The following is a 14,344-nucleotide window of genomic DNA, read 5'->3' as shown; positions in this document are numbered from 1 at the left end:
GAGTGGGATGAAAAAGTGAGACTTCACATCAAAATACTAATTTCACTCTTTGAACTGAGCCCCTCTGGTTTCTTATCAGTCCCATGATAGCCTCTTTTCCCCACTAAATTAATCAGTGTTCCCCCCTCCATCCTCATTTCCTTATGTTTTCTGAAAGCGGAGATCTGTTTTTCATCAAAAGGTCAAAGGACACTCCTCTGTCATTCCTGCTTCTGAGACAAATCTAAAGCATCTTTGGCTTGCCTTTTACCTTCTTATTTCAGAGGTCTGTGTTTTACCGGAGTAGTTGAGTAGTGCGGCCATATTGTTCACCCTCATCAGTACAGTAGCGTATGATGGCCTACATCTTAACACAATCGTAAAGCCACATAATTGGTTTACTGGCAATTTGTGAGGATGCCATGTCAATATAAATCCAGCTCAGTTGTTTTGAATTTTGAACATCATTTACATCAGTGAAATACATCAGTATTTGACAGTGGAGTAGAGAAAGTCCTCAGTGAGGGTGTATAGTGTTGTGGATTGGGCAGCATACCACGACTCCTCTAATCTACCCAAATAAACACTCTTCCTCCCTCCCCCTGGTTCCAGGGGCTATCACAGAAAACCTCCACTGCTCCCCTGCCCACACAACAGCAGCCTTTAACACAGCCCAGCCTGCTTTCTGTGCGTACGCATCAGAGGCAACACAGGATACACACTCACACACACATGCACACTAGGTAACCACTTACACACTGAATCATATCTCAAACTGGAGTCGGAGCAAGGAAACAGAATGTCAGGGAAGGAAGCGCTGAAGTCAGTGGGAAAGCAGAATTTGCCTCATGTCTGCAGAGCTCTTTTCTGACCCACTCTATAAGAGGTCTGAGGTTCACAGATATCTGATGATATTTTTGGAAATAGACCAGAACACAAAAGGAGAAGATTTTTAAGATTTGGTTAAGTAGTAGAAACTAAACCTTCACCCTCAAGATCTGGATTTTCAAACAGAGAAGACATACATCAGGAGGAAATTCTTGAAATTCTCTTTGTCTCTGACCACTCACTGATTTTCATCATCTGCTGCCACCTTCGAACTGCAGGAGGACACATCGTCAGGTTTACCGCACAGTGAGTACAACAAACTCTATCACCATTTCTTTTTTAATAAAACCAGAAGAAACAGAAGAATACTAATCCTGGCCCAAACAAAAGAGCTGAATATGTTTCTTCACTAATGTTATTCCTGTGATTCTGGAGAGCTAGTTTTCAGGATTTCTGAAGTTGATCAAACTGGAAACAAGAAGGCTGTATTGACAACGTCATCAAAAGGCAAGTGTTTGAGCTGCTCTAGGATTGAATGGAAGACAGACTTTGCTGACATGTGCCCACAGGGTACAGGGCCACAGGGTTGTTGGAGAACCTATACACATCTTTTAAAAGAAAAATCAGAATCTTCTGATTTGTATTGCTGTTTATACAATCTAAAGAAAAGACAATAAACCACAAAAAGCCAAATTCTAAAAACTCATTCCCAAGAATCCAAAGTCTTCTGATGGTTTTTATACATCCTTCGTTTCCCACTGTGTGACACTGGAAGAGACTTTGTTCATGTACACTTTAGTCTCTAAAATCATACAATGTGTATGAATGAAGTTTTAGAGTAGATTTTCATCACAAACAAGCGAGCTGATGATGGAAGGGGGCGGTACGAATTTAGTGAACTGTAATTTACTTAAAATGATGTTGACAGGCAGAACAAAAATGAAAGATGTGTTGTAAAACCCATGTGTTCACATGGTACTTGGCATAATAACAGTAGCAGCTAACACACTCAAGAGCAGAGGGAAATGGTGGAACTCGCCCCCGTCATTTTCTCATCACTTTTAATTTGTCACGTGCAAATGTTTAGGGCTGTTGCAGTTGTAGCACAACATTTGTTCTTTCTAAATAAAAGTCATAGCATTGTTCTGGCGCTCAGATTAGTGATTAGTGGGATTTTTCATAGTTTTCCAGCTGCTCCTGGCTCATTGTTCTGGGTCGTGGTTGTCCTGCAGTTTGGAGGTGGGGTCAGTGGAGCCCATTTCCTTGCACTTAGAGCTGTATAGTTATCTGCGTTGACTTTCCACACATTTCACCACATTATTTTAAGGAACCCGTTACTTAATGGATTAACATTCTTTAGCTTTCCATGTTTTCAGTAGATAGACTGAAGAAATCAGGGCATGTGGGGAAGAGAACATTTTACTTTTTTATGGATATCATTTTTCAAGCACAGACACTTAAAATACTCTGATAATTGTGAGACACAAATTCAAATTCAGATTTTCCCCAAATGTAAACTTTCACTCCTAACAGTAGAGTTAAAATAAAGCCACTGCAATCCAGAATATTGGCTAGGTACACAAAATTATTGGTCAAAAACAGTATTTCTGTTCTGCAGCGTAGACCACAAGGAAGATGAGTCTGTCACGGAACGGGACGCTGGAGAAGACAGTATCTGAGCGGGGGTCCCCCTCCAGAGCGGGGTCAGGGGTCGTGGTGCCGCCTCCATACTCCCTGGGTGGCAGCGAAGCCACCGACACCCCCCTGCAGTTAAGGGGCTCTCTGGATTGTTGGGCATGCTCTGTCCTGGTCACTGCACAGAATCTGATCATAGCCCTGATCAACGCCGGGCTGGCCAGCATCGTGTTCGGCACCATCCTCACGCCTGCTCTTATCATGATCATATTCGGCTTCCTCTGCCACTCCACGGTAAGAATCTCCTGTGGAAATCTCTCTTCTTTCTTTGACTGAGAAGTGTGAGAGGATGCAACTGAAAAGTAGTAGGTCAGACTGGTGATACAAGAAATCTTTTGTACTAACAGGAAATTATGCATACTGTCAATCAAACTGTGATTTGGGATTGCCACCACCAATTAAACTACACAAATAGAAAGAAAAATGTTTTTTCCAGGGATTTGGTACTGGATCTTCTGAAGCTTAATTTTAATTTTCTGCAGCTGTGGCTAAGCTGCTCTGGTTTCTTTGAGCAATGCATTGTGGGATAATAGTGTACCCCAACAGCACACATTAAAAAATCCAGCATATTTAGTGCATACAGAGTTTTTTGAGTACTTGATTACTCACTTTGCCAATGTGAACACACTACATACTCAAAACCTCCTTAGAATTAGTATGTACTATGGTACTGGGGTAAGAACTAGAGGTAGTTGTGTGTGTGTGTGTGTGTGTGTGTGTGTGTGTGTGTGTGTGTGTGTGTGTGTGTGTGTGTGGGGGGTCATCCATGCCATTATTCATTCATATGCCCCCTCCTCTTGCTCTGCAGGTGCAGCCCCATGGAACATCTCTGTATTGCTCAGACGTGCTGGATGACGGCGGCTGCGTGGCTCTGCTGGTTGTAGGCTTTCTGCTGCTCACCCCTCTGTTGGTCCTGGCACTCGCTGCCTACTGCCGCCTGGCCCGACACCTCCAGCTGGGCCTGTGTTTCATTCCCTACAGCCGCGCCGTCTACAAGAACCTGCCCGCCTCACACCACCGCGGTGGTGGTGAGGGAGGCTGCTGTGGCCAGCAGGGAGCTTCAGAGAGGGAGGGGAAGGGTAGCGTATGGGTGTAGGAGAGGAGAGGAGGATTGTACATGGTTGTAATATGTATCTCTGTTTAATTACAAGAGCTGGGTTGTCTGGATCTTTTTTAAAAGCAAATTGCCATTGTATTTCTATTTCTAAAGCCATTGTAAAAAAAGAATCAATCATCTTTCATCATTTATAGAGATTGTTTGGAAGTCAGTATTGCTTTTTATATACAATTTCAATCTATTGAATGTATTTTATACCTTTTTACAATATAGTGTCACTCGACCTGCCGAGCTTTGTGTTTTACACAGACACCTGCAAACTGATCATGATGGACTGTGAACTGAACCAATTTCATTTAAGAGTAGAAGTTTAAAAAAGTATAGAATACACTGAATAGGGTAAACGGGTAAAAGATATTTGTCCCACGCAAACTTCCATACAACATCATTATTGTAAATCTGTGGATTTGGATTGAAGAATATGTCAGTCATCATAATGTACAGGAATAGCAAGGTTTTGTCTTGTTATTTTATTCCACAGAGACTCTATCTGCAAAACACATGTTGCCTGTTCTCATTAAAAATCTAATGTCCAAAGACGTTACAAGCTGCTGTCAGTCGAGGAGTAGGCAGATATCTTAATTACTGTGTAACATGATGGTACCTGTTAACTGGTTGATAGGTTATCTCTTTATTCACACTGGCCATTTGAGTTCTACCTAGAAGCAGCAAGCACACTGTATACAGTATATTAGCAGAGATATCACTGGTTTGTTAATAGTTTCATTCTGACTTCTACACATCATAGATTCATTGAAATGTACTTGATGTGAGTTCAGTTATTCATTTATTTAAAAAATGTGTTACTGTCAAATTATAATTTGTTAAAAAATAATAACACATTTTAGGTCAGACCAAATAACTGGTTTTGATGTCAAAAAATGACTCAAAAACAAAGGAGTTTAAATTTATTTTTGACCTTCACTTACCTCTAATGGTGATTGTTCTGCCCTTCTAAAATACATTGACTGTGAGGGTCAATTTAGATTCCATATTAATTTCATTAAACAAAATAAAAAATATTCCGTTTTAATCTATTTCATAAAAAATATCTTCAGTGTATCTTGAATTGACGTTCAAAAATGTGTTCTATTTTGTGATGAACATTTCTGTTTAGCCATTATTGTCATGTGGCCTCTGGCCCTTTGTGTTTGGAGATAGTTCAGAAGACACGCCTTTAGTGCAGTATTGGTGATATTATATGTATTTTGTAATAATATTCACATGAGGATACACATTAAAATGTTATACAGTTTGTGACTTTTCTGTTTATCTAATTAAGTGTGTCCTATGTGTTAGTTTATAGTGGAAAAACTGAACATGCAACAAGATTAATGATTTTATGTGATAATTTACAGTTGGATCATTATTAATAATTAGCAGTCACTGCAACAGCAATGATATAATGCAGTATTATAATGTATGTATAATGCAGTATTTGTAATTTGTTCACTTTGTACTATTCAGGTCGGAATGTCCTGTCAGTTTGGACCATAGGAACATCAATTCATTTATTTATTCATTTTCTTCATCTGCTTATTTCTTTTCAGAGCTGATCCCAGACCATCCTGGACAGGTCACCAGGTCATGATAGATACCAAACAAAGCTTTGGAAGCAAGAGTGAATTTTTTGGTTGAGCTCTAATAACACAATGTCAGAATAGGAGACTGTAGACATTTTACTCAAGTACTGCTCTCATTTTACTTACAAACAAACATTCTGGGATCATCAATCCCCATGTAGGACTTGACAACTTGACCTTGATTTTAGACTACATAGCTGTTGGTCAACTCACAGGATTTTAAATCTAGACCTGCTTTGGAAAAAAGTTGTTAGGATTAGCAATAGTTTACCTTGAATAGTTTTACCCTTCGAATCCACTAGGTGGAACCAGAGACAGAGTTGGAGAGAGAGCTAGACTGCAAAGTATGCAGTCAAACCTTTTGAAAGAGATATAAAACCTTTATTCATGTATAAATTACAAACATAAGGTTTGGCATGTGTTTGAATACATTTGTATTTCTTTAAAATGGTGGATAAAACTAAAGTTATGTTTTACTGTAATATTGTGCTTTAATAGATCTGTATTTCACATTGCAATGTCTGGATTTGTGTGTTTGATATGTCATCTGAATTTCCTGGCCTGGAAGGACGTGAGGTTAACAGGGTTGCTTGTTGATATTCATTAATAATTTGTGATGTGGGGCTTTGTATGGAGCTGTGAATGCACCAGGTTCCAGGGTACCACGTCCATCTTCATCTACTTGACCCATGATAATGTAGTTGACACCTATTGGAAAGGAAAAAATGAGCAGAAAGATTGATCAGTATTATATTTTTGAGTAAATGGAAATGCTAATAATCTGCGGTGTATGCGTTTGTGTGTAAATTCCAAGACGCTGATACCTCTACGGAGCAACGGGCATTTCTTGCACTGTGACACCAGCTTAACCGACATGGTCTCTCCGACTTGCGTGATTGTTAGTCGACCTGCCTTATAGGCCTTAATGAGGGAGACGCTAACAAGAAGAGTGCCTCGGGGCCCAGGGGCCAGAGAGGTCACCTTCCCGGTTATCACTGGAAAAAGGAGGGGCTCAGTCAGAACACAACATCTGATTGGTTACTTGTTGCATATGTGAACGGTAAGAAACGTACCAAATTCACTGGCACAGAAACTGGTCTTGATGGTTCCATCTCTTTTACAGGCTTTGGCACACAGAGGATTTTGAGGGACTAAAAACACAGAAAAATGCATAAAAAATGCACATTAGATACATCTTCTGCAGAATGACACACAACCATACTGTATACATAACTTCACCCACCAGGCCTCTTTCCATTTGGCCTTGTAATGGCCACCTTCCTGTCCTGGCCTGTGGTGCCCTGTCCACGGCCTCTCGTGGGCTTGACTGGTTTGGGTTTCTCGGTGGGCACATATTTGGTGGTGGGGACGGGTGGCAGTGCAGTGGTGGCAGGACGCTCAGGTGCAGCGGGTTTGACTGCAGGTTTCTGGGGGATGGACCTCGTACCGGCTCCTGATTGGACTGTTGGTATATGAGTACCACGTGGGACGCTGGTGTAATGGGCGAGGAATCCATCAGATGTCACACTGAGGTCAGACACAAATTGGACCAGTAGCACGTTGCCGCTTGTCATAATGGGCCTGGACAGAAGACAGGTAGAATTATGAGAATGAGATTTAATGTGACTTTAAAGGCCAACAAACAGCTTTAGAGACATCTGTCACTTACTGCGGGGCCTGATCGCCACAGTATCTTCCAATCAGGCGTGAATCATCTTTCTCTCCACCATTAAAGAATGCCACGTAGTCAAACCTGCAGTAGGTGTCAGCCTCCAAGACAAACTTTTCAAATTTTACCTGGATTACCTGGTACCCAAACAGAAACAGAATTATCATTTTAAATGATCACTTGTTATTGTCCTTGTTGGGTGTGTAAAGGCTTTGGAAAATAATATGTTTGCATGCTGGGAGTGTGTGTGTTGCTGACCATATCAGGCTCCACAGTGATAAGCCAGGAGCAGCTGGTTCCTGGTGGGTATTTCTTGTCAGGCCAGTTGGGTGTGTTGATCTCTCCCTGGGCTTTTGTTATCTTCCCCCCACAGAACTGTTGGTCTGAAACAAGTCGTACACACTTCATGAGGACAATGAATGAATGAACAGTAGACTATTGTAACTGCCTCATATTGTCAGTTTAGTTTCTAGTTTTCCATCTTGCTATTTTTGGTTCCTACCTATAATAATATAGTATTCTAGAGGTGGAATTAATGACTGCTGATCTAGTGTTGTTGAACATCATAATTAGTCAAAACCTTGCAAGCGAAGCACCAAGGAAGAATGGCATAAGTTTCAAGCCAAGTTTAAATATTAAGCATATTAACATATATATATATATATATATATATATATATATATATATATATATATATATATATATATATATATAACCTAGAGAAGACAAGGACGAAGTTATCAAGATTTAACTTCTCTTAAGTAGTAAGCAGCCTACGAGATATGTTTGAGTTCAAGTTCATTTCTATACGGTGAGATATTGCATGTTACCTAGCCTAGCCTAGCCACTAGCCACGAGTGAATTAGCTTTAATTACACTAGCATGTGAGTATACAAGTATAATGTTACGGTTATGTTTTTCTATGATATACAGTATGTAAGTGTATAATTTAGATACGCTACGTGAGTGTATGCATCGGGTAAGTAATGCTACGCTTTTATAAGTGAACAACTACTTACGGTTAAGCTGCAAATGATGCTGTGTGACGTGTGTGTGTGTTAGCTTATGCTATGTGCTATATGCTATGAATATGCTACCTATTGTATAGCTATAGGAGCATGAATTGTGAATACAAGACATAGATATATGCATTTCAGTTTATTGTATCTTTTTATATTTTCCCTTTCAACCCAGTTGTCACAGGTTGGTCTGACCTAGGAATAAACCCTGTTTTTTAACCATGACCTTGTGCCTCGTGTCTATTACTGGAGTGAGCTACAGTTAAACTTAAAAATAAATGTTTTCTTCTTGATGACTTTTTACGGTTAGAATTGGGTTCTCTGTTGATCACATTACATCAGTCACACTTATATGTAGGTTAAAGATCTTAGTTGTGCAATTAAGAGCTATTCTTAATCTATTAATGTTGGCAGAATCAAAAGTGTTCATGAGGGAAATACATTGTGCAAGCCCAAGGGCATAGCACGAAACTTTGGGCCCTGTTCACATGCATCACGAGTGCCCCCCCCCCACCTCTTATTACATTAGTTTTCATGAATGTACAAATAACCAAAATTTTCCGTCTTTATAATTTATTATAGCAGACAGTAGAGATTACAGGAAATGAGGGGACAGAGAGGTGGAATAGTTGAACTCAAACCAGGGACGTTGTGGTTAATGGTTGGCCCCTTAACCTCTATGTCACCAGGGTGGCCCCATGTATAAATAACTTAATAAAAACCAAACCCATGCATCAGCAGTGGTTATTAGGGTTATCAGTAATTAACTATTTGTACCACTTTTAAGCAGTATTACTTAAATAACTATGTGACATTCCCTGCATGGTTGTTTAGCTTTTTAATATACCCCAGGCATACGAAAAGGTGCAAATCTCCTTTCAGTGTAAACTGCTGCAAACAGTTGCTTGATACATCTTTTAGTAACAGCTTTATGAGCTCAGCAACATGAGAAGATGGAGAGAGGGAAATGTTGTAATTTATGGAAAAGATAAGCTAAGCTGTTATGTAGCTTGGATCAATCTACTTTTGTGGTAGATTCTAGCAATTTGTGTTCACTCTTCTGTCTTTTGACTTTGTTTCTCTCTCCTGTCTTGCTTTTCTCTTTTGGCAACCTGACTTTTGTTTCTTGAAAGATATAAAAGTCTTTGATTCTGCTGCAAAAGCATCATCACAGTTAGTGCGTTTTGTGTCCGACCATATAGCAGAAGTGGACTACACCATGTGCAGCCCTGAGAGGCTCCATTATGTTTAAGATACAACGAATTGTCTGTCAAAAGGTTTATTCAGCCACCAATAATAATTTACTAATGAGGCTAATAATGTAAAAAAATTAAATTGCTGATAAAAACTTTTAATTTTAGGCTTCTTGAGGGCCCTCCCCATGTCTGGGCCCTGGGTAGTAAATTCCACTATTTCCTTCACTACTATGGCCCTATGCAAGCTGTGTGATCTGGGAGAAGTAGAAAGTAAGTCCCATTTTCTTCTGTATTGTGAACACTACAGTGACTTAAGAGTCGTTTGTGAGTTGTTCATGAAATGGCTCAACAAAACCCTGAAATATTCTGTACCACTTTTAAATAAGGCTTAAAAAGTTATAACTAATGCTTTATTAATGGTTAACAAATCCTATAAGCCATTAATAAGAACAAATTTTGGGTTGCTGTGTTGTGAAAAACCCTCAGCAGTCTTTTTCCAGAAGGTAAGTGGTCATATGGTCCAACCAGTAAAAGGGATTTTTCTAGTTTATATAATTTGTGGTGAGTTGTAAGCCCATGCAGGCTGGACATATTTGTATGCATGACATAAAAGAAAAAAGAAAAAAACTTCTTCATCATCACTCTAAAATGTAACCACATACCATCTACGTACGGTTTGGCTCCACTGAAAAAGGCCACAAACCCTCTACCCTGCGTCTCTGCATCAGACACCAGCTCTACCATCATGGTGTTTGTGGTAGAAATAAGAGTGCCAGGCCGGAAAGTTCCACAAAAGCGACCTAGTTTTTGCACCAAGTTGGAATGGCCGTTGTAAACATCCAGATAGTCGTAGCGACATTGTGAATCAGCCTCCAGGTCAAAAATGCGGAAGGAGAGCATGACCACGTTTCCCTCTGGGACCTGGAAACAGACAAATTGTATATGACTCAGACACTGAAAGACTAAGTGAGGGAGGAGTCAGGAGTTAGACATGTTGCAGGGTAAGTGACTCACGGTGATACGCCAGGTGCATTTGCTGTTGGGTTTGTAGAAGCTTGGGAACCCTTCACTGCCAACAAAGCCTGAGTCTGAGACCAGGTCTCCTCCACAGTAGAAGACAGGCCTGTGATGAAGGAGAAGGAACACAGTGGGGAGAGAGTGGTGAGCATATCATGGACAGTACTAATGGCTTTGTAGGTCTATGAGAAAATAGAATTGCATTAATACAAGTCCACTGAGACTCTCTCAACTCCCATATATACTATAAGTATTTTGACTGACTTCCTTTAGTAGTCTGTCTCTAAACTCTGATAACCCACAGGCTGCTGAAGCATTGTAGAATTTAATAGAAAAACTGACTGAACTGTAAGTAAACAAGGATTTTCTTTATCTGACCGTCAGACCACAAGTTATTAGCCTCTACAGGGTGTAGATGCTGCGTTGCTACATTTATTCTTGCATTTGATTTCTCGGATTAAAGTCTGTAATGAGATGACCCAAGATTAAAGCAAATAAAAACAAAAGGGATAGAACAAATAGTCAAACAACCATCAAGTTATTTGTGTCGACACTTAGCAAGAACATGTTTAGATGAAGCTGATTTATTAACACAGACCATTGTTTACTCATACTCAGCCATCTCAATCATGAACTTTTACAGCCTTAAAATGGATGTGAGGCCTCACTTTATTTGAAAAGTAAAGTGCTGATACTGATTTTTACGTATGGAGCCCCAAAGTGTTCAATATTGAATAAATAAATAAATATGAGTAATGAGTTCATTTTATAGCTGGCTAACTACAGGGTTTGAGCTTGGTTTATTACAGCTAACATTAGCTGATTAATTCAGAGTTACCTCTGTTATGTTCCTCAGAGAAAGACACACAACTCTGTAAAGAGCAAGAAGACAGACAGTCTTTCTCTGTGGTCACTCAAACCAACAGGAGCTAGCTAACACTGCTAACACTGGCTCTTCACTATGATACTGAGTAATAATCAAAGCTCACAAGCCAGCCTAGCTAGTTAGCTGGCTAGGTAGATAGCATAAGAAGCCTTGTTAAGCTAATGTAAAGGCTTAAAAGCTAAAGAGGTTTAATTACTGTGTCTGTGTACTGTGTTTATTTACAGCAGATGCCTCTACTTGATTAATTCAGAATAACTTTAGGATTGTTGTTGCACTAATGTTAGCTAACAGCAGCTAACTAGCTAAATTTGGTTGTCAGCTTGCTAGCTTAAGAGAGGCAGGAGGCATGTGATTGGCTGACAAAACCACCGTCATGAAAAGTGACATTATGAAATAACATTTTATAATAACGACTTTAGTTTTAATAATTTCTTCAGTTATTTCACAAATGGTTGGTTCATGTAAATATTTTACACAATTTATTCATGTGATCATGTCTTTTTTTATTTAGTTGTTATTGAACACTTTTATCACTATGAAGTGAATACACAGTAATGAAGTGTTCGATGTGATATAATAGTTATGGGTTAGTGTTTGGGTTAGGATTTATTTTTGGGATTATAGTTGAGTTTAAAGACTGAGGTTCCGGTTGTGGTTTGGGTTGAGGTTAGGCTTTCCAGAGTCTACAGAGAGGTAGTGAATTGTCAAAAGTAACACACTGTTGATTATTACCTGATATTCAGGTATCAGCAATGAGCAAAGTAAAGTCTTACTTACTTCAATATAAACATAACCAAGCTGAATCCATGACCATCCACATTTTTGTTGAAATGCACAGAAAACAAAATACTGACAAAATATTATGACAAGTTAAATGATATTATCTGGTTACTGAACTGTAATGGTTTCTGAACACTAATGCTAAAACTGACTTCTCATGGTATAATCTTAATCCATCCCAATACTTTAAAGCAGTGGTTCAGTTCTGGATAAGATTTCCTTTTGTCCTTTTTACATTTTAATTATGTTTCATCACATTAAAAATTAGGCTTCATATCCGTTAACAACATTTTTATCTAACCAATAAACATCAGAATCACCATACAGTATTAGAAACTGTTAAATACGAAGTTGTGCCACAGCTCACAACAAGAAATAGCAGTCTGGATGGGTGTCATTGTTTAAAAATGTTAGGGAACTACTCCTTAAGAGTCATAAAAATTAAGACACTGAACAAAAAAGTTCTGGGAGCTTTTTTCAGATATAGCTGACAAGCACATTTTACAGCTGACAGACTTACCTAACCTTTTAGTTATTGTGTCACTTCATGTTATAAAATCTGTTGCTTTCCAAACACTCACAGAGCCCAGTGAATGTCAAAGCTCATTTCACAGAAGGGAAAATATCCTAGTTCAGGCTGTTGCCAGCAGGGATACATAAGACCCATTTGTATACTGCACTTGTGAGCCAAGATGAATATGCATGTTATTATGAAGTTATTATTTTTGGCATTTTATGGTCTGCTTATGGTGTGGAGAGTTTTTTTTTTTTTTTTTTTTTGCTCAACTGTAAAAAATTATGTTGTTTGAATTATTCAGGACATTTCACAAGAAGAAAGTTAGAAAAACATATTTTTGCCGTTTTCCATTCTGAAGAAGCAAACATATACTTAGATACAATGGAAAAACTGTTTCTCACAAACTATGAGCCCAGACAGCAGAACCCCAGCAAAGACAGACACTGGCTGATAAGAGCCAAGATGTCCAGAGCTAGCTATTTCGACCCCACAGGAAGAACCAAAAGAATAAACATCTGGCTCAGCCACTGCAGACTCAGCATGCCTCACATCATGAGCCAAAAACAGGACAACTCTGTGCCCAATCAAACAGTGAACTGGAAAGAATTCACTTACAGAGACAGGAAAGAATTCAGTGTGTTTTTCACGCAAAAGTTGCAGACTCTTGTGAACTCAATTAAGTGATTTTTGTTAAAACTAAGAATAGCATCCTCACCTAAAATCTCAACAAAGTCACATAAATGAAGATTACGATTCATTTAAAGAAGACACTTTCCATCACACATTTCTCAAACATACACATTCTCCTCACACTGCGACCTCACCTGGTGTAGTTGGTCTGCTGAGCCTTCGTCCATCCTAAACTTAGAGACAGGAACAAGGAGAGACCCCAGATGCAGCCCACATGCATCATGATGCAGCGTGCACACAAAGCAAAGCAGACTATTCCAGAAAAGAGAAATTTAAGCAGGAGGCAAGAGGTGAAAGACAGAGGAGGAGGCCACTCGCTCTGGATGGGCGGAGAGAATGAATGAGTGGGGAGAAATCGGAGGGGGGAGAGAGTTCGAGAATGAAAGACAGACAGAGATGCCGAAAGGACAACAGCAGCAACAAAGAGCCATGAAGGGGGGGCCAGGGAGGGAGGGAGGAGAAGGCTTTAATTAAAGCCAGATGTTTCTCTATAATAACCGTCGTTTCAATGTACTAGGAAATGCATCTAGGAAAAAAGGGGCAGAAGGGATAAGTGTCAGAAGTTGTGGCTGAGGCTTTGTGGACATGCAGAAAGGAATGTATCTTTTTACAGCAGATGTTTCTGGTTCTTCAAATGGTTGAAACTTAAGGTAAAAGAAACCTGAAATTGGGTTTGGATGGCCATTAACTCCATTAACATCCGTCCTCAGTGTCTGACTGATCATTATGCAGGGTGCACAGGTGGGGCCAGAGCCTGAGGCTCTATGGGCTGTAGCACTCGACTAGTAGGGCCATAAATCTTTACATTCCACAAACATTTAATTTACTAAACAGAATCTTTTCTTAAAAAGATTATTAACTTTAGCCATCTAGTTTAAACAAAATACATACAGGATCCAAAAGGAGCTCCAATAGGACCCAGACAATGAAGTATCATGAAACTAATGATCTCTTTCCTCTTACCGTATTTCCCCAAGCACCAGGGCCTCCTTTGGCTCCATAACATCTGAACCAGAGGGTGTTTTTTGTTGTTGCTGTTTTTATTTCACACTTGCTTTGGCAATGTAAACAATGTAACCCACCCAGTCAAGAACAACACTCTAGATGGGGGAGCATTCTGTCTCTGTTAAGGTTCACAGATGAGCCAACCCTCTGGCCTACACTACTGAGGCCTGTGGAGGGGATGTTGTTTCAATAATGCTATAAAATCAGCCACTTTTACTGACTGCAGAGCTGCAACACCTTGATCAAAGTCTCGAGCAAGCAGGATGGATAGCTCATAAAAACACAAAGCAGAGTTTCTGCAGAGAGACTGCGTCTGCAGTTACATGTGGCATATGACTTTAGCTGATTTTTTTACACTCAGAT

At 39.6% G+C, this 14,344-nt stretch overlaps 2 protein-coding genes across 4 annotated transcripts; one reads left to right on the top strand and one right to left on the bottom strand.

Moving 5' to 3' along the window:
• Positions 1-592: 592 nt before the first annotated feature.
• Positions 593-4,874, top strand: tmem88a (transmembrane protein 88 a). Of its 3 annotated transcripts, XM_044221168.1 has the most exons (4): positions 593-1,113; positions 1,243-1,314; positions 2,426-2,736; positions 3,311-4,874. In XM_044221168.1, the coding sequence occupies exons 3-4, from the start codon at positions 2,443-2,445 to the stop codon at positions 3,596-3,598; spliced, it is 582 nt and encodes a 193-aa protein (XP_044077103.1). In that variant the 5' UTR covers positions 593-1,113; positions 1,243-1,314; positions 2,426-2,442; the 3' UTR covers positions 3,599-4,874. The 3 variants fall into 3 exon arrangements, with proteins under 3 accessions (XP_044077103.1, XP_044077102.1, XP_044077101.1); XM_044221167.1 differs by lacking the exon at positions 1,243-1,314 and having other exon boundaries at positions 594-1,113; positions 2,431-2,736; XM_044221166.1 differs by lacking the exon at positions 1,243-1,314 and having other exon boundaries at positions 600-1,113.
• A 406-nt stretch (positions 4,875-5,280) lies between these two features.
• pcolcea (procollagen C-endopeptidase enhancer a) lies at positions 5,281-13,400 on the bottom strand. The gene is made up of 9 exons (XM_044221160.1): positions 13,111-13,400; positions 10,101-10,209; positions 9,749-10,007; positions 7,130-7,254; positions 6,872-7,008; positions 6,446-6,783; positions 6,276-6,353; positions 6,027-6,197; positions 5,281-5,910 (listed from the first exon to the last, which is right to left on the bottom strand). Exons 1-9 carry the CDS (start codon positions 13,197-13,199, stop codon positions 5,780-5,782), a joined length of 1,437 nt encoding a protein of 478 aa, XP_044077095.1. The 5' UTR covers positions 13,200-13,400; the 3' UTR covers positions 5,281-5,779.
• Positions 13,401-14,344: the final 944 nt, after the last annotated feature.

Source organism: Siniperca chuatsi, linkage group LG14, assembly GCF_020085105.1.
Source record: "Siniperca chuatsi isolate FFG_IHB_CAS linkage group LG14, ASM2008510v1, whole genome shotgun sequence".
NCBI classification, from domain to species: domain Eukaryota; kingdom Metazoa; phylum Chordata; class Actinopteri; order Centrarchiformes; family Sinipercidae; genus Siniperca; species Siniperca chuatsi.
Note: the sequence above shows the minus strand (reverse complement) of the source record. Positions and strands in the feature narration are given on the sequence as shown.

Bases quoted from the DNA above. Each gene is read 5' to 3' on its own strand.
- tmem88a (XM_044221168.1), top strand. From the start codon at position 2,443: ATGAGTCTGTCACGGAACGGGACGCTGGAGAAGACAGTATCTGAGCGG. The intron at 2,737-3,310 runs GTAAGAATCTCC...CTTGCTCTGCAG, and splicing joins GCTTCCTCTGCCACTCCACG to GTGCAGCCCCATGGAACATC.
- pcolcea (XM_044221160.1), bottom strand. From the start codon at position 13,199: ATGATGCATGTGGGCTGCATCTGGGGTCTCTCCTTGTTCCTGTCTCTA. The intron at 10,008-10,100 runs GTGAGTCACTTA...GTCTGTTTCCAG, and splicing joins AATGCACCTGGCGTATCACC to GTCCCAGAGGGAAACGTGGT. The intron at 6,784-6,871 runs GTAAGTGACAGA...TCTTCTGTCCAG, and splicing joins TGTGGCGATCAGGCCCCGCA to GCCCATTATGACAAGCGGCA.